The sequence below is a fragment of the Gobius niger genome (assembly GCF_951799975.1).
Source record: "Gobius niger genome assembly, chromosome: 18".
Classification (NCBI taxonomy): domain Eukaryota; kingdom Metazoa; phylum Chordata; class Actinopteri; order Gobiiformes; family Gobiidae; genus Gobius; species Gobius niger.
Genome location: NC_136869.1, coordinates 1,942,385 through 1,967,968, shown reverse-complemented (window position 1 = coordinate 1,967,968; position 25,584 = coordinate 1,942,385). Strand labels below are relative to the sequence as shown.

The following is a 25,584-nucleotide window of genomic DNA, read 5'->3' as shown; positions in this document are numbered from 1 at the left end:
AAAAATGTGACAAAAATGTGACAAAAATTCAATAAAAATGTGACAAAAATGTGACAAAAATGTGACAAAAAATCATCAAAAATGTGACAAAAAAGTGACAAAAAGTGACAAAAATGTGACAAAAATTCAATTCATACTTCTGTCACATTAGTGCAAAATGAACAAACTATTTCTTTACTATGTTGGAGCAAAGAAAGCACAGGGTTCAGCACATGAAATCTAAACTTACAATTGTAAAAATTAATGTTTGGACCAATATTATTTAAATGAGTTAGATTTGAATCTGAGAATCTGAGAGCAGAGGCAGGTTTGGTCGTCCTGTGTCGGCCTCTGCACTGGTTTCAGCTTTAGGGTTCACTTTAAGACACTGTTGATAGTTTTTAACCTCTTAACTCCCGCCTGAACCGAGAGGAGCTTTTTCCTCACGTCATCAGATTTTTTTTTCATTTTTTGTTGGGTATTCAACTCATTTTTGTAACTTTTTTGTCATTTTTTTGGTCTTTTTTTATTTTTTTTTGTCATTTTTTCGTCATTTTTTAATCAATTTTTTGTCACATTTTTATCGCATTTTTGTCCATTTTTTGTCACATTTTTGTCACATTTTGGTAATTTTTTTGTCCATTTTTTTTCATTTTTCGTCCATTTTCTGTAATTTTTTGGGGGGTCAAATTTTTATCATATTTTTGTCATTTTTTCATCAATTTTTTTGTCATTTTTTCGTCAATTTTTTGTCAATTTCTTGTGACATTTTTTCCACTTTTTCATCAATTTTTCGGCACTTTTTTGTCACATCATTGTTTTCGTCTCATTTTTGTAACTTTTTAGTCATTTTTTAGTCATTTTTTGTCAATTTTCTTTTATTTTTGTCACTTTTTCGTACATTTTTTTATCAAATTTTTGTCATTTTTTTGTCATTTTTTTGTCATATTTTTTATCAATTTTTTGTCACATTTTTATCACATTTTTGTAATTTTTTTGTCACATTTTTGTCATTTTTTCATACATTTTTTGTCAATTTCTTGTGACATTTTCATCACTTTTCATCAATGTTTTCGTCTCAGTTTTGTCACTATTTTCACAGCTTTTTTCCAGAAGCTTTTGGATTGGGGTAAAGCTAAACTGTAGAAAAATGTGCTCGGTTCAGGTGGAAGTTAAGGGGTTAAACGTCTGAACGGTTTGGCTGCACCGTTCACAGCTCCGGTCGATCCGTGATCCAGCTCGAACATCGAGATTTTCCGCTGAAATGACTCTGGAGGAGCCGGACTCGCAGCTGAAAACTAAACTTTAACCACATCTGCATTCTGATTCCTGCTAAAGCGCCCTCTCTGACCAGCAGGTGGCGCTGTGCAGGCGAGCAGCGGAACCCCACCGGCCTCGCTCCCGTCTTTCCGCCGCCCTGAACTTCACCGAATCTCTCCGGACTCTTTCTTTAAATTGAGAAATGTGTAAATGTCAGGCTCAGGCCGGAGTTCGTTAGGTCTGAGCGTCTCCACGGAAACGGAATCCGCCTCCCGCATACTAATGAGGCTCATGAATATGAACGAGGCACGACCTAAACACCGAGAGCGGGTCTGGGGGCGCGGAGCGGAGACGGCGAGGTCGCGGGGTTCAGGCCGGGCCGGGACTTCAGACCGGATCCATTTTGGAACTTTTGTTGGAGGTCACGGACGTTCAGCACGAGGAGACCGCGTGTTTTCATCAGAATATCAGACATTTATGTGTAAAAACAGACACAAGTGCACATGTTCTCAAAGTCAGCCTGGCCCCTTGAATCCCTCTCATGGGAATCACAACTTTTCACTCTTTTTATCTGTTTCCTGGTGGACTTTAAACATATTCAACTCTCCAATAAAGTCAGACAGAACCAGGTCCATGTGGAGGGTTTTTCACAGCACATTGTTCACTCGTAGCTAACGTTAGCATAGCATGGTGTCTGTCGAGCCACCACTAATACAAAAGAAGAAGAAGTTAAGGCGGCAGCTCAGTGTTGTTTAGGCGCCGCCTTAACTGGAAAGTGCTGCAGTGTTGGGGGGTCACATATTACAATACGTTAATACAGTAATATATTAGTCATTACCATTTAAAGCAGAACTCAGTAACTCATGCCCCCTAGAGGCCATAAGCGTCACTGCAGGTGTCGTAGCATATTGTGTTTTTTTACTCATTAACCTCTTAACTCCCGCCTGAACCGAGAGGATCTTTTTCCTCACGTCATCAGATTGTTTTTCCATCATTTTTATAACTTTTTTGTCATTTTTTGTCACATTTTAGTGATTTTTTAGTGATTTTTTAGTCAAATTTTTATAACATTTTTTTTTATTTTGTCACATTTTTGTCATTTTTTGTCAATTTTTTGTAATTTTTTTTTCAAATTTTTGTAATTTTTTTTGTAATTTTTTTGTCGAATTTTTGTCATTTTTTCGTCCATTTTCTGTCACATTATTGTCATTTTTTTGTCATTTTTTGTCAATTTTTTTTAATTTTTTTGGGTCAAATTTTTATCACATTTTTGTCATTTTTTTGTCCATTTTTTGTCTTTTTTTCGTAATTTTTTTGTCAATTCCTTGTGACATTTTTGCCACTTTTTCATCAATTTTTCATCACTTCTTTGTCACATCATTGTTTTCGTCTCAGTTTTGTTGCTATTTTCTCACCTTTTTTCCAGAAGCTTTTGGATTGGGGTAAAGCCAAACTGAGAATTTGTGCTCTGTTCAGGCGGGAGTTAAGGGGTTAATTCCCCCTGAGAGTAAATACTACGCTGACAGAAAAGACAAAGGGACAGAGGGATATTGTTCATCCAGTTTCACAATGGAGATCATTTTTTTCACTCAAACTTGGCTGTAAATACTGTTTAAGCGGCGCTAGCCCGCAGTTAGCTTTGCCCGCTAGCCTCTTCTTCATGATTCCATTATTGTGACTCCGACCCGGTGGCAATGAAGTTGCAATTGTGGTTTTCTGGCTGGAGACACCAGGGGGAGACCCCCAATCATCCCATAAACACTTTTATTTATTAAGGTAATCACGTGACTTAGTCCTGCTTTAAGTTACTTAAGTTACAATAGCATTTAAATGGATTGCATTGTTGTACAAACAAAAATTCATCCATCCATTTTCTTCCGCTTTATCCGGGGCCGGGTCGCGGGGGCAGCAGTCTCAGCAGAGATGCCCAAACTTCCCGATCCACACACACCTCCTCCAGCTGTTCTGACCCCGAGGCCACACCAGGCCAGCTCGGAGACATAGTCCCACCAGCGTGTCCTGGGTCCACGAGGCCTTGTCCCACTAGGACATGCCTGGAACACCTCCCGCGGGAGGCGACCAGGAGGCATCCGGAACAGATGCCCGAGCCACCTCAGCTGGCTCCTTTCGACGTGAAGGAGCAGCGACTCTACTCCGAGCTCCTCCCGGGTAACTGAGCTCCTCACCCCCAGCCACCCTGCGAAGGAAACTCATTTCGGCCGCTTGTATTCGCGATCTCGTCCTTTCGGTCATGACCCAAATCTCATGACCATAGGTGAGGGCGGGAACGTAGATCGATCGGTAAATCGAGAGCTTTGCCCCGACTCAGCTCCCTCTTCACCACGACAGACCGATACAGCGACCGCATCACTGCTGACGCCGCACCGATCCGTCTGTCCATCTCACGCTCCATCACAAAAAAACAAAACAAAAAATCTACCCCCAAATAAAATGCACCAAATCCAGTTGGACAAGATCTGCATTTACGTCTTAGCTTTGAAACGTCACACTGGCCCGTGGGCTGGAACATTTTAGATTTGGGTGAAGCTTAACTGGGGAAAATGCACTTGGTTAAGGCGGGGCTAAGAGGTTAAAGCTGTTCTAATATAAATGAAAATATATTACAATTTTAAAGTCACCCTGCACTGCCTGTATCGACCGATATATCGCCTGGCCGATATCTCTGAAAGTGACAGAGACTTCCTCAGCCTCAGGCGCTGAGAAACATCCTGGCTCCAAATGTCAGTATCGGCCGCCTTGACTATTTTTATTTCTAGTTATTTCAGTCTATTTCTTTGTTTCCTCCTCTGTTAAAACACAAAGTAAACTCCTCTCCGTCCTCTGAACGTCCCTCTGGTTCTTGTTCCTCCTCTGTTGAAAACGTGACCTCCTCTCTGTCCTCTGAACTTCCTTCTGGTTCTTGTTCCTCCTCTGTTAAAACATGACCTCCTCTCCGTCCTCTGAACTTCCCTCTGGTTCTTGTTCCTCCTCCTTTGTTGAAAACGTGAGCTCCTCTCCGTCCTCTGAACGTCCCTCTGGTTCTTGTTCCTCCTCTGTTGAAAACGTGACCTCCTCTCCGTCCTCTGAACGTCCCTCTGGTTCTTGTTCCTCCTCTGTTGAAAACGTGACCTCCTCTCCGTCCTCTGAACGTCTCTCTGGTTCTTGTTCCTCCTCTGTTAAAACGTGAGCTCCTCTTCGTCCTCTGAACTTCTCTCTGGTTCTTGTTCCTCCTCCTCTGTTGAAAACGTGGCCTCCTCTCCGTCCTCTGAACTTCTCTCTGGTTCTTGTTCCTCCTCCTCTGTTAAAACGTGACCTCCTCTCCGTCCTCTGAACTTCTCTCTGGTTCTTGTTCCTCCTCTGTTGAAAACGTGACCTCCTCTCCATCCTCTGAACTTCTCTCTGGTTCTTGTTCCTCCTCTGTTGAAAACGTGGCCTCCTCTCCGTCCTCTGAACGTCCCTCTGGTTCTTGTTCCTCCTCCTCTGTTGAAAACGTGACCTCCTCTCCGTCCTCTGAACTTCCCTCTGGTTCTTGTTCCTCCTCTGTTGAAAGCGTGACCTCCTCTCCGTCCTCTGAACTTCTCTCTGGTTCTTGTTCCTCCTCCTCTGTTAAAACGTGACCTCCTCTCCGTCCTCTGAACCTCCCTCTGGTTCTTGTTCCTCCTCTGTTGAAAGCGTGACCTCCTCTCCGTCCTCTGAACTTCTCTCTGGTTCTTGTTCCTCCTCCTCTGTTAAAACGTGACCTCCTCTCCGTCCTCTGAACTTCTCTCTGGTTCTTGTTCCTCCTCCTCTGTTAAAACGTGAGCTCCTCTCCGTCCTCTGAACTTCTCTCTGGTTCTTGTTCCTCCTCCTCTGTTGAAAACGTGGCCTCCTCTCCGTCCTCTGAACTTCTCTCTGGTTCTTGTTCCTCCTCCTCTGTTAAAACGTGACCTCCTCTCCGTCCTCTGAACGTCCCTCTGGTTCTTGTTCCTCCTCTGTTGAAAACGTGACCTCCTCTCCATCCTCTGAACTTCTCTCTGGTTCTTGTTCCTCCTCTGTTGAAAACGTGGCCTCCTCTCCGTCCTCTGAACGTCCCTCTGGTTCTTGTTCCTCCTCCTCTGTTGAAAACGTGACCTCCTCTCCGTCCTCTGAACTTCCCTCTGGTTCTTGTTCCTCCTCCTCTGTTGAAAACGTGACCTCCTCTCCGTCCTCTGAACTTCTCTCTGGTTCTTGTTCCTCCTCCTCTGTTGAAAACGTGAGCTCCTCTCCGTCCTCTGAACTTCTCTCTGGTTCTTGTTCCTCCTCTGTTGAAAACGTGACCTCCTCTCCGTCCTCTGAACCTCCCTCTGGTTCTTGTTCCTCCTCCTCTGTTGAAAACGTGACCTCTTCGTCCTCTGAACGTCTCTCTGGTTCTTGTTCCTCCTCCTCTGTTGAAAACGTGGCCTCCTCTCCGTCCTCTGAACTTCCCTCTGGTTCTTGTTCCTCCTCCTCTGTTGAAAACACAAACTAAACTCCTCTCCGTCCTCTGAACTTCTCTCTGCTTCTTGTTCCTCCTCTGTTGAAAACGTGACCTCCTCTTCGTCCTCTGAACGTCCCTCTGGTTCTTGTTCCTCCTCTGTTGAAAACGTGACCTCCTCTCCGTCCTCTGAACGTCTCTCTGGTTCTTGTTCCTCCTCCTCTGTTGAAAACGTGACCTCCTCTTCGTCCTCTGAACATCTCTCTGGTTCTTGTTCCTCCTCCTCTGTTGAAAACGTGACCTCCTCTCCGTCCTCTGAACTTCCCTCTGGTTCTTGTTCCTCCTCCTCTGTTGAAAACGTGACCTCCTCTCCGTCCTCTGAACTTCCCTCTGGTTCTTGTTCCTCCTCTGTTGAAAACGTGACCTCCTCTCCGTCCTCTGAACTTCTCTCTGGTTCTTGTTCCTCCTCCTCTGTTAAAACGTGACCTCCTCTCCGTCCTCTGAACTTCCCTCTGGTTCTTGTTCCTCCTCTGTTGAAAACGTGGCCTCCTCTCCGTCCTCTGAACTTCTCTCTGGTTCTTGTTCCTCCTCCTCTGTTGAAAACGTGGCCTCCTCTCCGTCCTCTGAACGTCCCTCTGCTTCTTGTTCCTCCTCTGTTAAAACGTGACCTCCTCTCCGTCCTCTGAACTTCCCTCTGCTTCTTGTTCCTCCTCCTCTGTTGAAAACGTGGCCTCCTCTCCGTCCTCTGAACTTCTCTCTGGTTCTTGTTCCTCCTCTGTTGAAAACGTGACCTCCTCTCCATCCTCTGAACTTCTCTCTGGTTCTTGTTCCTCCTCTGTTGAAAACGTGGCCTCCTCTCCGTCCTCTGAACGTCCCTCTGGTTCTTGTTCCTCCTCCTCTGTTGAAAACGTGACCTCCTCTCCGTCCTCTGAACTTCCCTCTGGTTCTTGTTCCTCCTCCTCTGTTGAAAACGTGACCTCCTCTCCGTCCTCTGAACTTCTCTCTGGTTCTTGTTCCTCCTCCTCTGTTGAAAACGTGAGCTCCTCTCCGTCCTCTGAACTTCTCTCTGGTTCTTGTTCCTCCTCTGTTGAAAACGTGACCTCCTCTCCGTCCTCTGAACCTCCCTCTGGTTCTTGTTCCTCCTCCTCTGTTGAAAACGTGACCTCTTCGTCCTCTGAACGTCTCTCTGGTTCTTGTTCCTCCTCCTCTGTTGAAAACGTGGCCTCCTCTCCGTCCTCTGAACTTCCCTCTGGTTCTTGTTCCTCCTCCTCTGTTGAAAACACAAACTAAACTCCTCTCCGTCCTCTGAACTTCTCTCTGCTTCTTGTTCCTCCTCTGTTGAAAACGTGACCTCCTCTTCGTCCTCTGAACGTCCCTCTGGTTCTTGTTCCTCCTCTGTTGAAAACGTGACCTCCTCTCCGTCCTCTGAACGTCTCTCTGGTTCTTGTTCCTCCTCCTCTGTTGAAAACGTGACCTCCTCTTCGTCCTCTGAACATCTCTCTGGTTCTTGTTCCTCCTCCTCTGTTGAAAACGTGACCTCCTCTCCGTCCTCTGAACTTCCCTCTGGTTCTTGTTCCTCCTCCTCTGTTGAAAACGTGACCTCCTCTCCGTCCTCTGAACTTCCCTCTGGTTCTTGTTCCTCCTCTGTTGAAAACGTGACCTCCTCTCCGTCCTCTGATTGTCCCTCTGGTTCTTGTTCCTCCTCTGTTGAAAACGTGACCTCCTCTCCGTCCTCTGAACTTCCCTCTGATTCTTGTTCCTCCTCTGTTGAAAGCGTGACCTCCTCTCCGTCCTCTGAACGTCTCTCTGGTTCTTGTTCCTCCTCTGTTGAAAACGTGACCTCCTCTCCGTCCTCTGAACGTCTCTCTGGTTCTTGTTCCTCCTCCTCTGTTAAAACGTGACCTCCTCTCCGTCCTCTGAACTTCTCTCTGGTTCTTGTTCCTCCTCCTCTGTTGAAAACGTGACCTCCTCTCCATCCTCTGAACGTCTCTCTGGTTCTTGTTCCTCCTCTGTTGAAAACGTGACCTCCTCTCCGTCCTCTGAACTTCCCTCTGATTCTTGTTCCTCCTCTGTTGAAAGCGTGACCTCCTCTCCGTCCTCTGAACGTCTCTCTGGTTCTTGTTCCTCCTCCTCTGTTAAAACGTGACCTCCTCTCCGTCCTCTGAACTTCTCTCTGGTTCTTGTTCCTCCTCCTCTGTTGAAAACGTGACCTCCTCTCCGTCCTCTGAACTTCTCTCTGGTTCTTGTTCCTCCTCCTCTGTTGAAAACGTGACCTCCTCTCCGTCCTCTGAACGTCTCTCTGGTTCTTGTTCCTCCTCCTCTGTTGAAAACGTGAGCTCCTCTCTGTCCTCTGAACGTCCCTCTGGTTCTTGTTCCTCCTCTGTTGAAAACGTGACCTCCTCTCCGTCCTCTGAACGTCTCTCTGGTTCTTGTTCCTCCTCCTCTGTTGAAAACGTGAGCTCCTCTCTGTCCTCTGAACGTCCCTCTGGTTCTTGTTCCTCCTCTGTTAAAACGTGGCCTCCTCTCCGTCCTCTGAACGTCCCTCTGGTTCTTGTTCCTCCTCTGTTAAAACGTGACCTCCTCTCCGTCCTCTGAACGTCTCTCTGGTTCTTGTTCCTCCTCCTCTGTTGAAAACGTGACCTCCTCTTCGTCCTCTGAACGTCCCTCTGGTTCTTGTTCCTCCTCTGTTGAAAACGTGACCTCCTCTCCGTCCTCTGAACTTCCCTCTGGTTCTTGTTCCTCCTCTGTTGAAAACGTGACCTCCTCTCCGTCCTCTGAACTTCCCTCTGGTTCTTGTTCCTCCTCTGTTAAAACGTGACCTCCTCTCCGTCCTCTGAACGTTCCTCTGCTTCTTGTTCCTCCTCCTCAGGGCTGAGCGACGGCGAGGGCGGGACCCGCGAGTGCGTTTACTACAACGTGAACTTCGAGCTGGAGAAGACGAACCAGAGCGGCGTGGAGCGCTGCGAGGGCGAGGCCGACAAGCGCTCGCACTGCTACGCCTCGTGGAGGAACAACTCAGGAACCATCGAGCTCGTCAAGAAGGGCTGCTGGCTCGACGACTTCAACTGCTACGACCGGTGAGGAGGAGCTCAGGGTTTAACCTCGGGGCGCAGGGGTCACTTCTCAACTTTAGTCACAGTTTTAGGTAGATTTTTGCTGACTCGGTTAATAATTAAAGATTGGCTTGTTTTCTTCCTCATCAGCTTTAACGAGTTAATTCAAAAACTAGATCAGATCCAAAATCCCTCTGAGCAGATCTTATATGTCAACAAAACAAAATGAATGAAAACTCTGGCTCTGTTCATTATTTAGATTTTGTTCCTGAAAATATCGGCAATCATTTGATCTTTCTTCCCTCCTCTTCACCTGCAGTGTCTTAATGAGACTGAAACTAGTGATGCAACGATCTGATACTGGTATCGGAGCCGATACTAGAAGAAAATCATAGACTGTAAACAATAATAAACACTGTCTGCTCACTGCCATCCGTTTACCGTAAACAGGCTCCTCCTCCCCCGCTCTGATGGAGCATGTTCCTAATAAGGATGTATCGATACCAAACGGCTACTTTTTAAGTATCGATATTGGGCAAAAAGTATCGATACTAATTTGCATATTTAAAAGGGGGCATATTATTCTGGTTTAGGTTCTGTTTGTCATTTAAGTATTAATTTTAAATGTTGTTTATGTATTTAATTTCACATTAGTATTGTTTAATTAACCAGTTAAAGTAATCTAATTTTAATGGACCATTTAATTATATAAAATAACCAGTTTTCATTCACCCATAGGAAATGACCGGCATCGGTATCGGTATCGGTATCGACAAAAAAGACCCCAAAAGTATCGGTATCGTATCGATTCCAAAAAATGTGGTATCGCCCATCCCTACTTCCTAAAAAGGGCATAAGGGCGGGATCTTCAGCACCATTAGCTCTAATGCTAACGGCCTGTCAATCAAAGGCCTTCATTAGTGCGAGAAAACCCGCCTGGTTTCTTTAATAGTAACTGACCCAGCGTTATCACAGGAAAATATCTAACTGTAGAAAGTTAAAAACGATTAGAATCCAGGCTTTACAGTTGCTTAGAACGTGCGTAAAGTGCAATGCTTTCTAAACTAGCTTGTTTTGCCGCCCATATATGGAGGTACCGGAGCAATACGTTTGTTAAGTGGTGATGCCACAGCTCTACTTCCAGGTTTGCAGATGTGCGAGAAACTAAAAAAACTCTGCTAACGGCGCAGTAGCTGCACTAACCCTGGAAGTACCGACTTTAGTAAATATTACTTGTTTAGCAGCAGGTGCGGCATTAGAAATAAGTCGGTTCAGTAACTCTCTGTGGAGTTTCACAAATATTGATGGTTGTTTTTAAGAGTTTTTTTTTTCTTTTTTTTCTAGCATTAGCCGGTATGCTAGGACCCGGAAGTCGTGACGCCATATTTACCCCTTAACTTCCACCTGAACCTGAGCACATTTTCTCCAGCTTTACCCCAGTCCAAAAGCTTCTGGAAAAAAGGTGTGAAAATAGCAACAAAACTGAGACGAAAACAATGATGGAAATGTGACAAAAGTGAGAAAAAATGGGCGAAAAAGTGACAAAAAATTTACAAAAAATTGACAAAAATTGACAAAAATTGACAAAAAATTGACAAAAAAGTGAGAAAAATTTGACGAAAAATGGAGAAAAAAATGGACACAAAAAATTTGAAAAAGTGACAAAAAATTTACAAAAAAAATGACAAAAAATGACAAAAAATGACAAAAAATGACAAAAAATGACAAAAATTGACAAAAAAGTGACAAAAAAGTCACGAAAATTGGACATAAATGAGACGACTGCCCAACAAAAAAAAGTGATGAAAAAAAATCTGATGATGTGAGGAAAAAGATCAATTTAGTTTTGTAGGTCTTAGCTTTCAAATGAGGTGGAGGATTCAATCACTGAGTTAGTTCAAACTTATTGCAGTTTGCTAAACTTTATTTATTTATTTATTTGACAGGGACATTGCACAGACCAGAGTCTGCTCATGTTCACCTGGGCAGAAGCAGCAGGTTTAGGTTTATCTTCTGACTGAAGAGGCCGTTCACAAAATAAAACACAGATAAAGGATAATCTCAGCAAACAATATTTGAGCATTTACAATCACAGCTCATCAAAGCTGGGACAGAAATCATGAATAAAGCTGAATCACGAGCACAAACTTATTAGTATCAGTGTAAAGTACAGAGTCATGCAGAGGACGTCAGTGCAGAAAAGTATATGATATAAATAAATATTAGACTTTATTGATCTGACACTGGAGAAAAGAGGATCATTCACTCAAACCTGAGTATCGGTATCACAAAATCTGTCCCGGTGCATCTCCTGAAACTGTGGCTTAAAGCTGCAGATATTTGGGTCTAAAAGCCCGACCTTCAGAGACAGTTTACAGCACGTTCAGGCCAGAGCAGGTCTGTGGTTCCTCCATGAGCAGAACATGAAGCTCTTTAATCATGTGGATGTAAAGGTTGTGAGTATCATCTCTGCGTGGTCTGTTTCAGTAACGAGTGCGTGGCCACAGAAGAGTCTCCTCAGGTTTTCTTCTGCTGCTGTGAAGGAAACTTCTGCAACGAGAGGTTCACGCACCTCCCGGACGTCACCGGCCCACGTGAGTCCACCGGCTCCTCCTCCTCTTCGTAACTGCAGGCCTGACGCTGGTCTTGTGTTCTTTAGTAATCAAAGCCCCGCCTCACGCTCTGGGCGTCCTGAACCTCCTGATCTACTGCCTGCTGCCCGGGCTGCTGCTGTGCCTGGCTCTGCTCGCCGCCGTGTGGATGTACCGCCACAGGAAGCCGCCGTACGGACACGTGGACATCCTGGAGGTCAGACTTCTCTTCTTCACCGTCTTTAACGTCAGAGGAAAGACACAAACCAAACTCTCTTCACGGGGTTTAGTTGATGAGCTTCAGTAGAGGGGCTGGGAACTGTTAAAGTTTAGGTTCTACTGAAGGACCAAAGATAATGTTATATAATGTTAATAGGTTCAAGGTTCAACTTTATTAATGTCCCGAAGGAAATGATTATGCAGCAGGAGTCCACACATAATAAAGCAAAAACAAACAAAAAAAAACACAGTGAGACAACAACTGTGTTTGGGACAAAGATCACACAGTCACAGCATCATCAGTCCGGCTCTGGAGCTGAGAGACCATCAGCAGAAGATCAAATAAAGCCTCATTTGCAGCAGCTTCACTGAGAAACATATGATCATTTACCTTCGCAACAGCCTCTGGAATAAAAGAGGCCCGACCAGTTCCAGTACAGGGCATTCTGAGCCTGCGTCCGGAGGGGAGGAGGTTAAACTCCTTAAAAAGCGGATGGTCCGGACACTCCATAATATATTGGGCTTTACGTACAACCCTTTGGCTGTAAAGGTCATGTAAAGGTCATGTAAAGGTCATGTAAAGGTCATGTAAAGGTCATGTAGCTGAGTCTGCTGTGCACCAATGATTTTTCCTGCTACTCTGACCAACTTCATCAAACAATTATTGTTGGTCACAGAAAGAGCCCCAAACCAAGATACAAAACAAAATGTTAAAACTGACTCAATAAAAGAGGTAAAAGATAGTAAAATGAGGACGTTACAAACTCTAAATGAATTCATTTTTCTTAAAGGAATAGGCCACCGTTTTTACATACTGAGATATGTTCTTACCTGAGCTTTGACGAGTTCTTTAGGACCTGTCTGATCTTCAGTCACGTAAACACAGCGCAGACGGCGTTAGCATTTAGCCTCTCCCTCTCTCCTCTATAGCTCCAAAACAGGTCAAGATAGAAGCTACCAAGCTCTTCCACGTTTTCCCTATTTAAATATGGTTACGTGAAGTGTTCCACTACAAACTATAATTACACAAAATTAAACAATGTGGATTTTCTAAGCGGATAAAAGGGGGGACTATATTGTAAGGCGTAATAATACCAGGAGTAGTTCGAAAACTGCGCAGTAATCTTCACTTTACTGTGCGGATGCCATGTAAGAACATACCTCAGTATGGAAAAACGGTGGCCTATTCCTTTAAAAAGAAGGCAAGGCAGGTTTATTTGTAGAGCACAATTCATACAGTTGCATAAATATAAGAAAACAAATACAATCAATAAAAACACCAACATAGAATTAATCAATTACAGTAAAAGGCAAGAGTGCAGATAAAACACTTTCAGTCATATTAACGGGCAAAAAGAACTGTTTTCAGCCCGGATTTGAACATTGTCAGAGTTGAGGCCTGTCTCACATCCTCGTGAAGACTGTTCCAGATTTTAGCTGCATGAAACTGAAACGCAGCCTCGCCGTGTTTTCTTAAAAAGAAGAGTCTTTGCTGCACCTTTTTGCAGATGGCGTCAGTGTTAGACTCAGTGTTAGTCCTTGTCAATAATAGTCCCGAGGTACTTGTATTCGGAGACTCCTTCAAGCGGTTTTCCCTGGATCACAGTGTTGGTGCCACTAGGGGGCAACATGTCCTTGGTCTTTGACACATTGATAGACAAATGAAACTGTTCACACCAATCAATAAAATCCTCAGTGTTTGTTAAAAGACTCACAATGATTCACATCTGCACATTTCAGAAGATGCCTGTTCCCATACGCACTTCTGCAGTCGTTGGTGTATAAAATAAAAAGCAAAGACGATAAGACGCAGCCTTGAGGAGATCCAGTGGAGGAGAGCATTTTGGAGGACACAACCCCATTCACTCTTACACACTGTGATCTGAGGGACAGGAAGTTCACAATGCAGCCAACAAGATTAAAATCCAAATTAAAAAGAGAAATCAGGGCTGGATTGTGTTGAAGGCCGAGGAACAGCAGTCGAGCGTGGCTTTTGGGGCTTCCAGATGCTGCACTAAAAGATTTAACAAAGTCAGTGTGGCATCCTCCACTCCTCTGTTTGCCCTGTAAGCAAATGTTACAGCTGCATGTTACATTTTGTGAACGAAGCTCTAGTTCTGAGTGTAAGTGGCGCCTCCGTGTGGCCATCTGGAGTTACTACAAAGCCTTATAATGATGTGGAAATAGAAAGGAATTTCATATTATTAACCTCTTAACTCCCACCTGAACGAGTCCCATTTTCTCCAGTTTGGCTTTACCCTAATCAAAAAGCTTCTTGGGAAAAAACACCAAAACAGCCACAAAAAATAAGAAGAAAGCAAGGATGTAAACGCAACAAAAATGTGACAAAAATGTGACAAAAATGTGACAAAAATGTGACAAAAAAAGACAAAAATGAAACAAAAAAGTGACACAAATTTTTAAAAAAATTCAACAAAAAAGTGACACAAATTAAACAAAAAAGTGACAAAAATTCAACAAAAAATTGACAAAAATTCAACAAAAAAGTGACAAAATTTCAACAAAATAGTGACAAAAATTCAACAAAAAATCAACAAAAATGACAAAAAAATCAACCAAAAAATGACAGAAATTCAACAAAAAAATGACAAAAAAAGACAAAAAAAGACAAAAAAAGACAAAAATTCAACAAAAGTGACCAAAATTTAAAAAAAAAACACACAAAATAAGGCAACAACGCGAGAAAAAAGATCTGTTTTGTGGGTCTTAGCTTTCAAATGAGGTGTTACACAGGCCTATATAATAGCCAAAGAGGACAGAATGCATTTGGTTCAGGCGGGTGGTAAGAGGTTAATGTGAGTGTAATCTGAGTGTAAGTGGCGCCTCCGTGTGGCCATCTGGAGTTACTACAAAGCCTTATAATGAAGTGGAAATGGAAAAGAATTTCATAATCTTAATCAGAGTCATGTATTTGTGATTAAAATGAGACTAAAGATAATAAAGTGATTCATGAGCTTTGGTGGATCCACATGTTCCTGCAGGACCCGCCCCCCCCGGCCTCCCCTCCGCTCGGACTGAAGCCGCTGCAGCTGCTGGAGGTCAAAGCCAGGGGGCGCTTCGGCTGCGTGTGGAAGGGTCAGGTGATCAGCGAGTACGTGGCCGTGAAGATCTTCCCCATCCAGGTGCGTGAACTCTGACTCCGCCTCCTCTCTGATCATGTGACCTGCTGGTGGTTCATAATGCGACACATGAACGGCTCGAAGGTGAACTTATTTAACTTCCTGTTTGTTTCAGAACAAGGCGTCGTGGGAGAACGAGCACCAGATCTTCCTGACGCCGGGGCTGAGGCACGAGAACATCCTGAGGTTCATCGGGGCCGAGCGCAGAGGGAACCACCTGGAGGCCGAGCTGTGGCTCATCACGGAGTTCCACGAGCGGGTACGAGAGCGGACGCGCCTCAGTCACACTTTAAACAGGAACTACAGCAGCCAGTTTGTGTCATTACTGGGAAACAGCTCCCCCTGGTGGCCGCGTGTCAGCACTGTGTGACTTCTTGCTCAACATTAGGCCTCACTGATGGAATCACGAAGAAGAAGCTAACGGGCAAAGCTAACTGTGGGCTAGCACCACTTAAACCATTGTGTAACTGGATGAACAATATCCCTCTGTCCCTTTGTCTTTGTCTACGACACCTGCAGTGGCGCTTATGGCCTCTAGGGGCATGAGTTACTTAGTGCTGCTTTAACCCCACCTGAACTCCCTGAACGGAGCACATTTTCTCCAGTTTGGCTTTACCCCAATCCAAAAGCTTCTGGAAAAAAGCTGTGAAAATAGCAGCAAAACTGAGACGAAAACAATGATGGAAATGTGGCAAAAAAGTGACGAAAAAAAGGAATGAAAAAGTGGCAAAAATGTCACAAGAAATTGACAAAAAAATTACAAAAATGACAAAAAAAATGATAAAAATGTGACAAAATGTGATTAAAAAAAATGACAAAAAAATGACAAAAAAGTTACAAATATGAGTTGAAAACCCAACAAAAAATGATGGAAAAAAAATCTGATAACGTGAGGAAAAAGATCCTCTCGGTTCAGGCGGGAGTTAAGAGGTTAATCCTATGGACCAGGATTATGTGTCCTTAATAAAGCTTGAATGAATGGAATGAATGAATAATGTAAATTTAGCTGGAGTGTAGCTCCAATGAAAAATATGATACAAACTGGATAAAATGGCAAAATAGATAAAAAAGAAAAAAAAAAATTATTATGTGATATTGGGAAAATGATGGTTAACCCCTTAACCTTATCCCGTTCTCCCGGGGGTTGAGGGGTTAAAAAAAAATGAGGTAAAAAAAAAATTTAAAATAAAAAAAAAATGGGGGAAAATGGTAAAATGTGTGGGAAAAAATTAGATGAACCTCTTAGCTCCCGCCTGAACCGAGAGGATCTTTTTCCTCACGTCATCAGATTTTTTTTTTCATCGTTTTTTTGTTGGGTGTTCAACTCATTTTTGTGACTTTTTTGTAATTTTTTTGTAATTTTATATTCATTTTTTTGTTTGTTTTTTTTCAATTTTTTGTCACATTTTTTTTTCATTTTTTTGTCATTTTATTGTCATTTTTTTGTCTTTTTTTGTCACATTTTTTTTATTTTTGTCATTTTTTCATCGATTTTTTGTCAATTTCTTGTGACATTTTTGTGACATTTTTGCCTCTTTTTCATCAATTTTTCGTCACTTTTTTGTCAATGTTTTCTCGCTTTTTTGTCACATTTCCATCATTGTTTCCGTCTCAGTTTTGCTGCTATTTTCACACCTTTTTTCCAGAAGCTTTTGGATTGGGGTAAAGCCAAACTGGAGAAAATGTGCTCGGTTCAGGTGGGAGTTAAGGGGTTAAAAAAATGGCAAATGTGTGGAGAAAAGAATATATAATAATAATATGGGGTAAAAAAAATGTTGTGAACGTTTTTTGCATGTTTCTGATGCTGAAATGTCGCCTCTTCATTGTCATCGAGAAAGATCATTCCTGTAAATATCGCTCAGCTCTGCCTCACAATCCAGAAAACTCCATGGTGATTTAATATCAGTCTAAAGCTGGTTCTTGATTAAAGCGACTGATGTGAGGATGGCCCTGAGCTCAGGTTAAAGCGTCCTCTCTTTCCAGGGCTCGCTGTGTGACTTCCTGAAGGGGAACGTGGTCAGCTGGAGCGAGCTGTGCCTCATCTCCGAGTCCATGTGCCGCGGCCTGGCCTTCCTGCACGAGGACCTGCCCCGGGGCAAAGAGGGCGCCAAGCCGGCCATCGCTCACAGGTCAGAGAAGATGGAGACGCTTCCGTCGCTTAGTAACGAAAATACAAATGTGAAAAATGTCCTCCAACATGTCTGCTCTTTCCCACGCTCATTCATTCACAAATACTGACAGGTTTGGTATCCACGTGTAGCAGGAAAGGCTGTGGCTGAGATGACGCTGTAATCCAAATATGGGCATTTCCTGTGTGGGAGACAGCAGCGGCTAAAGACGGGAGGAACATACACAGGGCGTATGTGCAGACAAAGAGACTAAACTTTAGGGCCGTTTTCATTCCACTCTTTAACCGAGCCTCACGCCTCATTTGAAAGACCTACAAAACTGATCGTAGCTTTTTTGTCGCCCCGTTTACGTCACATTTTTGACACTTTTTTGTTGGGTTTTTTGGTCGTTTTTTGTTGCTTTTTTCACATCTTTTTTTGCGGCTTTTGTCGTGTTTTCATCCTCATTTTCGTCGCCATTTAGGTTTTTAGGTTCTGGGTAAATGTGCTTGGTTCAACATCTCATACAGGCTCCCACTCAACTACATTTGGAAGATTTTTAAAGGGGGGGGTATTCTGCAAAATGGACTTTTTCAAGCTTTACATCATGTTATTCTGTCACTCCCTCATTAAAAACATGGCTGAAGTGTTGCCTTGGCAAATTCACGTATTTCTGAGTAATCTGTAAAAACTCTGATGGCGGCCATTTTAGGGATAGGTTTGCCTGAGTCCTCCTAGGAACGCCCCCACCTCCTGGAGACGCCTCCGAGCTTTCGTCACCAGCCGAGTAACCAATCACTGGACTTAAAGACATCGCTTTTCACTAAAACACAATTAATACAATTATACTGAAGATTTTTCCCTAAATTCTCCCCGGTTTTCATTAGTGTGACATTTATAGTGATGTTTACGTTTCACTTCCTTATTGGACACTGACAGGAAGTGACATAGGTGGAGGTAAAGAATTGTTTTTATAGAATTTTGGATAAATGACGACGTTTTTGGAACCAAAGTGACTCATTTTAAATGTGTTTTAATTTAGTGGTTTGTTTGGTTGGGACACTGCATGTTCATTAACACAGCCTTGGGCCAGTTTGTATCCAAAACATTTGGGAGCTGAAATCAGTGTAGTAATACCACCCCCTAGTGGCCAGGGGCGGCTCTACCAGCATTCCTGTGTGTCTTTTCACCTCCCAAACACTTCTTAACCTCTTAACTCCCACCTGAACCGAGAGGATCTTTTTCCTCACGTCATCAGATTTTTTTTCCAAACATTTTTTGTTTCATTTTTTGGTCAAATTTTTCGTCTGCTCCTCAGCAGAACCCCCTCCCCACTGATGCCACAGACAGCGTGTGGAGGGGGCGTGTCTAAAGGCTCAGAGGTTCTTAAAGAGACAGAGGCCTATTTCAAGACATTCACTACAGCCATTTTGAGAGAGACATTTTATACAAGGCAGTTATTCTAATTTACTGCATTTACAGACCAACAGAAGGTTTGTCATCATTGTAGTGTGATATAAACTGGTGCTATGTGACTGAAAAAAGCAGAATACCCCGTCTTTAAACACAAGGATTATTACAGATCTAATTTAATCCAGCACACATTTAAACCTGTCCGTTATCGTCGCTGATGCTTCGGTTTGACGCTGAGTGTTTGTGTTTCAGGGACTTTAAGAGTAAGAACGTGATGCTGCGCTCGGACCTCACGGCCGTCCTCGGGGACTTCGGCCTCGCCGTTCGCTTCGAGCCCGGGACCCCTCCTGGAGAGACCCACGGACAGGTGACGCACCCGCACGAACATTCACCCTCCGTGTGGCGGCGCGCTGACCCTCTGGCGTTCGCAGGTGGGGACGCGGCGCTACATGGCCCCCGAGGTGCTGGAGGGGGCCATCAACTTCCAGAGAGACTCGTTCCTCAGAATTGACATGTACGCGCTGGGCCTGGTGCTGTGGGAGCTCGTGTCCCGCTGCAAAGCCGCCGACGGTGAGTTTCCCTGTCCGGAAGTCTGTACTCACACTGGGCACACTGGTCACACTCAGTTTTCATTAGTGTGACATTTATAGTGATGTTTACGTGTCACTTCCTTATTGGACACTGACAGGAAGTGACATCGGTAGAGGTAAAGAATTTTGAACTGTTGCCATGCTTGCCATTTTTTTATACAGTTTTGGATTAATGTTGCATGTTCATTAACACAGCCTTGGGCCAGTTTGTATCCAAAACATTTGGGAGCTGAAATCAGTGTAATACCACCCCCTAGTGGCCAGGGGCGGCTCTACCAGCATTCCTGTGTGTCTTTTCACCTCCCAAGCACTTCTTAACCCCTTAACTCCCGCCTGAACCGAGAGGATCTTTTTCCTCACGTCATCAGATTTTTTTTTCCATCATTTTTTTGTTGGGTATTCAACTCATATTTGTAACTTTTTTGTCATTTTTTCGTCAATTTTTGTATCAAATGTTTGTCACATTTTTGTCATTTTTTTTGTCTTTTTTCTGTCTTTTTTTTCACATTTTTGTCAAATTTTTTTCACATTTTGTCAAATTTTTGTCATTTTTTTGTCAAATTTTTATCACATTTTTGTCACATTTTTGTCATTTTTTTGTCTTTTTTTTCACATTTTTGTCATTTTTTTGTCAAATTTTTATCACATTTTTGTCATTTTTTTTTGTCTTTTTTTCACATTTTTGTCATTTTTTTGTCATTTTTTCATCAATTTTTGTCAATTTCTTGTGACATTTTTGTGACATTTTTGCCACTTTTTCATCACTTTTTTGTCACATTTCCATCATTGTTTTCGTCTCAGTTTTGTCGCTATTTCCACAGCTTTTTTCCAGGAGCTTTTGGATTGGGGTAAAGCCAAACTGGAGAAAATGCTCTCGGTTCAGGCGGGAGTTAAGGGGTTAAAGGACCAGGCCACCGTTCTTCCACACTGATCTGTTCTTACCTGAGCTTAGACGAGTTGATCCGTACCCGTCTGGTCTTTGTGCCTGTGGAAGAGCTCGGTCACTTCTAACGTCACCCCCGTTTCGAAATATATGAATATGCTGGGAGAGGCCAAATACTAACAACATCTTTGGTCGTTTTGCGTGACTCAGCGCACACACAAAGACCAGACAGGTACACATCAACTCGTCTAAGCTCAGGTAAGAATATCTCAGTATGGAAGAACGGTGGCCTGTTCCTTTAAAGCCTGGCTCCAAAGAGTTCCTTTTATTCTAAAAATGGTTCTGACCCGTGTGACAACGGTGGGCTGGAATCACAGAAAATCTAAATGCTCACCAGCTGCGTGTGAGCTCACCGCAGTGACACTTTTAATTCTATTCTCTTCAGCTTTCTGTTATTTTGTTACCAGTCGACGTGCGTGTTTTCACCTAAAAACAATGCTGGGCTGGGTTATATTTTGAACCTCGCTGGTTTTTGCATCAGAAGTAAAAAGTTGAAGTCTTTGATTGACCGGTTTATCTCTGTGGAGGCTCAGGTCCTTCGAGGAACAGAGATTGAGCAGCCACGTTTATTTGACAGACAAATGGGCTCATTAAAGCAGCACTAAGTAACTCATGCCCCCAGAGGCCATAAGCGCCACTGCAGGTGTCGTACATGTTGTGTCTTTTTACTCATTAATTATCCGTGAGAGTAACTTTAGAGCTTGAGAGCTTAACCCCTTAACTCCCACCTGAACCGAGCACATTTTCTCCAGTTTGGCTTTACCCCAGTCCAAAAGCTTCTGGAAAAAAGGTGAGAAAATAGAGACAGAACTGAGACGAAAACAATGATGGAAATGGGACAAAAAAGTGGGAAAACATTGACAAAAAAATGACAAAAAATTGATAAAAATTTGACCAAAAAAATGACAAAAATATGACCAAAAAATGACAAAGAATTGATAAAAAATTGTGACAAAAATGTGACAAAATGTGATAAAAAAAAATGACCAAAAAATGACCAAAAAAATGACAAAAATGTGATAAATATTTGACAAAAAAATGACAAAAAGTTGATAAAAAATATGACAAAAAAATGACAAAAATGTGACAAAAAATGACATAAAAAAATGACACAAATGTGACAAAATGCTACAAAAAATGTCAAAAAAGTGACAAAACATTGACAAAAAATGACAAAAAAATTATAAAAAATGGACGAAAAAATTACAAAAATATGACAAAAATATGACTGAAAAATGACAAAAAATTGCTAAAAAAATGACCAAAAAATCACAAAAATGTGATAAAAATTTGACAAAAAATGAAAAAAACAAACTAAAAAAATGATTAAAAAAATGGACGAAAAAACGACAAAAATGTGACCAAAAATGACCCAAAAAAATGACACAAATGTGACAAAATGCTACAAAAAATGTGATAAAAATTTTACAAAAAAATAACAAAAAAAATGGACGAAAAAATGACAAAAATGAGTTGAATACCCAACAAAAAAATGATGGAAAAAGATCTGATGACGTGAGGAAAAAGATCCTCTCGGCTCAGGCGGGAGTTAAGAGGTTAAAGAGACTTTTACCACATGACTCTGACTGTCCCGCTGTGTTTGGTGCAGGCCCGGTGGACGAGTACCTGCTCCCCTTCGAGGAGGAGGTGGGGCAGCACCCGTCGCTGGAGGACCTTCAGGAGGTGGTGGTCCACAAGAAGCTGAGGCCGGTCTTCAAAGAGCAGTGGCTCAAGCACACGGTAAAAACTCAACACAGGGCTGGAGGAACCTCACTTCCTCACTGAACAACTTTGATTTAAACGTAGTGACGTCACTCTCACCCCCCCTCCCCCCCCCCCTCGCCCCCAGGGCCTGTCCCAGCTGTGCGAGACGGTGGAGGAATGCTGGGACCACGACGCCGAGGCCCGACTCTCCGCCGGCTGCGTCGAGGAGCGAATCTGTCAGCTCCGCCTCACCTCCAGCTCGGACCACGCCCCCCTGCTCGTCTCCACGGTGACCAACAACGACCTCCCGCCCAAAGAGTCCAGTATATGACGCGGACGAGATTAAAACCACCATTTTAACCCACGTCCTTTTTCTTTTTTTTTTTTGTTACTTTGATCACCTGCCACAGCGGCTTCATCGTCCTCAGAGGATATTAGCACATTTTACTCACGCTAACGAAGCATTCCAGCCAAAACGCACACTGAAATATAAACTCATTTAGCTTTTATTTAACGACCAGTGAACAGATAAGCTACAACTCCTGAGAACTCCTCCAAAACTCCGCCCACACAACAGTAAACAAGACTTCTATTTAGCAAGATTAGCCTAAATGTAGCTAAAGTCGCGCGAATAGTGAGCTAAGTGCTAAAAAAGCTAAAGCTAACCTGATTCGTCCTGGCATATATTTGTAAATTCATTTTGCAAAGCGTTTAATTTATATCGAAGTAGATTCTAGATGTGTATTTCTAACGGCGCTGCTAAGTGTTAGCGCGTTAGCGTGTTAGCGCGCTAGCGTGTTAGCGATAACCTGAACGAGCTCCTGCGCGTGTGGCCGGTGCCTTAACGCCCAAAACCTGTGCCAAGTTTTTTATTTTTACAAATTCTAAAGACGTTTGCGCCGAATTAAAAATGTAAATAAAGAGTTTAGTTAAAGCTTGAAGCTGCTGGACCGACTTCCCTTTACAAACACAAAAACACTTTAAACTGTTTGAACATGAAGCTTCTCTTACCGTGTTTAGTTATGAGCCGGAGATTTAACCAGGAAGTGACTCCAACATTTTGTAACAGTTTGAAAATTTTTCTGAGAAAATGATGGAGTCAAAAGTGCAAAAGTTTGATTAAGTTTGCAAAGTATTTGAAACCTTTTGAAAATTCGGGAAGTTTGAAAAATGTTGGACATTTACGGAAATTTTGGGGAGAATTTTGGGAAATTTTGGCCTTTTTTTTTTATTTTGGGAAAATTTAGAAGAAAAAAAAATGTTTTTTTTATTTTTGGGGAAATTTTTGTAGTTTTGTTTGGACATCTTTGAAGAAGATTTTAGGAAAATTTTGGGGAAAAAATTAACATTTTGTAACAGTAGGAAAGTTTGGAAAAAAAATATATACATATTTTTTTTATTTGGGGAAATTTGGGGAATTTGGTTTTGAAATTTGTTTAAATTTTGGGAAATTTTAGGAACATTTTGGGAAATTTTAGGGAAATTTGGGGAAATTTTAGGAAAATTTTGGGAAAATTTTGGGAAAATTTGGGGAAAATTTGGGAAAATTTGGGGGAAATTCTGGGAAATTTTTGGAAAATTTTGGGAGAATTTGGGAAAATTTTAGGAAAATTTTGGGAAAATTTTAGGAAAATTTTGGGAAAATTTTAGGAAAATTTTGGGAAAATTTTAGGAAAATTTTAGGAAAATTTTGGGAAAATTTGGGAAATTTTAGGAAAATGTTGGGAAAGTTTTGAAACGTTGGAAATTTTGGAAGTTTGAAAAATGTCGGACATTTATGGAAATTTTGGGGAATTTTTTTGGTGGGGGATATGGGGAAAAAATTTGGGTATTTTTTTGGAAATTTTGGGGATATTTGGGGAATTTTCTTTAGAAATCTTTGGGAGAATTTGGGGAATTTTTTTTTTTCTTTTAAAAGTTTGGAAAATGTTGGAACAGTTAAAAATATATAAAACATGGCCGTGTCGTTCCCGGGTCTTTGCCGCGCTTATTCCTTCCCAAATACTGACACGTTTGGCATCCACGTGATGCACGGAATCCCCCCGACAACACTTTGTAATCCAGATAAATGATCATTTCCTTTGTGGAAGACGCTGCATGCACATCTGCAGTGATTAACACATGTCTCAAAATAAAACCAAGTCGGGAACAGCAGCTTCAAACAGGCTGAGATTAAAGATATTTGTAATAAGCGTGTAATAAGCGTGTAATAAGCGTGTAATAAGCGTGTTATAGCGTGTTACAGAGTGTGCCTTTTGGTTGGATTTCTGCGGCGCGTTCGAAAGCCGTCAAAGCTGCTATTTTCTCTTCAAAGACTCCTCGTTTTTTTGTATTTTTATTCCTACGTGTCGAGACTTTTTGTTGTTGTTTTTTCGAGCTCATGTTTTTTTGTTTTTGTTTTTTTTTAAACAAACTTTGTCACATGCAGCAAACGACAGGAACCTTCAGGTGTCACCCTCAGTACCTCAGCGAGACTCGCAAACCCACAACTGGAAACAAACATCGGATGATTCTCCTTTTCCCGCTCATTCCGTTCCTTTCACGACGATGCTGCAGATCCTTGGGAAGACTGTTACGTGTGGGAGTTTGAATCGAGGCGGGTTTTGGGGAGTTTGGCGTAAAAAACCCTTTTGCACCGACTTTTCCCCCGCTGGGAAATACAGGAGGTCACTTTTCACTCAGACGTGTTGATCCACTCAAGTTCTGCTCAAAACTACATTTCAAAACATGAAAGGTACAATGACTCAGATTCAGTATGTTTTACTTAAAATGAGAAAATACATCTCGATTTACTTGAAATAGGACGTTATTTCTTATGAAGTGCAAAAATACTGTCTTTTCCGGACATGATCTTTGTGGTCATACTCACGACGGTGTGTTAGGGCCGTCTCCTGATGAAATATAAAAAATAATTTGAGTTTAGACATGCAAATTCATGAGAAGAAAGGAGCAAATCTACCAGAACCAGAATGACGTTAGCCTGCTGTGTCGGCCTTCAAAATAAAAGCAGCTGAAGTGTAGACTGTAATTAGAGCAGTGAAACTACAGAATATCCTGCCTTGTTCATGTTAAAATGTGATTTATTTGACCGGGAACATGAGCATCATCATAAACATGAGAGAACAGACTGGTTTGACTTAAAGAGGGGGTATTCTGCTTTCTTCACTCCCATAGCACCAGTCTATATCACACTACAATGATGACCAAACCTTCTGTTGGTCTGTAAATGCAGTAAATTAGAATAACTGCCTTGTATAAAATGTCTCTCTCAAAATGGCTGTAGGGAATGTCTTGAAATAGGCCTCTGTCTCTTTAAGAACCTCTGAGCCTTTAGACACGCCCCCTCCACACGCTGTCTGTGGCATCAGTGGGGAGGGGGCTCTGCTGAGGAGCAGTGGTTGGTTACTCGGCTCGGAGGCGTCTCCAGGAGGTGGGGGCGTTCCTAGGAGGACTCAGGCAAACCTATCCCTAAAATGGCCGCCATCAGAGTTTTTACAGATTACTCAAGAATACGTGAATGTGCCAAGGCAACACTTCAGCCATGTTTTTAATGAGGGAGTGACATAATAACATGATGTAGAGTAATAATACCCCCCCTTTAATACAGATGCTGCAGTTACACGTAAGACCTGAGGTGGCAGTAGTGAGCATAAAATGGCCAACTTGCATCTAGACCAGACCTGGGCAAAACACGGCCCGATGACTCAGTCCGGCCCACAGCTTGTAGGGCATAAATTCATAAGTATGTCAAAAAAAGTAAGTCTCTCGCCCAGAGGTTCTCAATCTCAAGGGGGTCGCAAGACAGATTTGGGGGGTCGCCAGAGCATATAGATAAAAATATATATATTATTATAGTATTGTAGCATGCATGCTATTTTACCAGGGTGCTATTATTTGCTCTAAATTTGATCAATTTTATTTTAGCCATTGTTTTTTCTTTGTTTTTATATAGGTTAATGTCCCTGTTTTTCCCATGGTCTGACCCAGGCGGGGGTCATGATCCTAATGAACTGTTATAATGGGGGTCGCGGCTCCAATAGGTTGAGAACCACTGCTCTAGCCCATTCCTGTGCGGAGTTTTTTATTTTATTACCAGAATTCTCTCTCCAGCCACTAGGGGGCAGCTTAAAAAAGAATAAAAGGGAAGAATTC

General features: G+C 42.5%; 1 protein-coding gene across 1 annotated transcript in view; it reads left to right on the top strand.

The window, feature by feature from the left end:
• The window catches only part of LOC306977701 (activin receptor type-2B-like), a 35,671-nt gene extending 13,331 nt beyond the window's left edge, over window positions 1–22,340 (top strand). Inside the window, exons 2-11 of the mRNA XM_079576126.1 lie at window positions 8,541–8,748; window positions 11,212–11,318; window positions 11,384–11,532; window positions 14,537–14,677; window positions 14,790–14,933; window positions 16,658–16,803; window positions 18,448–18,562; window positions 18,627–18,765; window positions 21,338–21,468; window positions 21,578–22,340. Of these exons, the coding sequence (XP_079432252.1) occupies window positions 8,541–8,748; window positions 11,212–11,318; window positions 11,384–11,532; window positions 14,537–14,677; window positions 14,790–14,933; window positions 16,658–16,803; window positions 18,448–18,562; window positions 18,627–18,765; window positions 21,338–21,468; window positions 21,578–21,763 (1,466 nt within the window). The 3' untranslated portion in view covers window positions 21,764–22,340. The remainder of the gene's footprint in view (window positions 1–8,540; window positions 8,749–11,211; window positions 11,319–11,383; window positions 11,533–14,536; window positions 14,678–14,789; window positions 14,934–16,657; window positions 16,804–18,447; window positions 18,563–18,626; window positions 18,766–21,337; window positions 21,469–21,577) is intronic.
• Window positions 22,341–25,584: the final 3,244 nt, after the last annotated feature.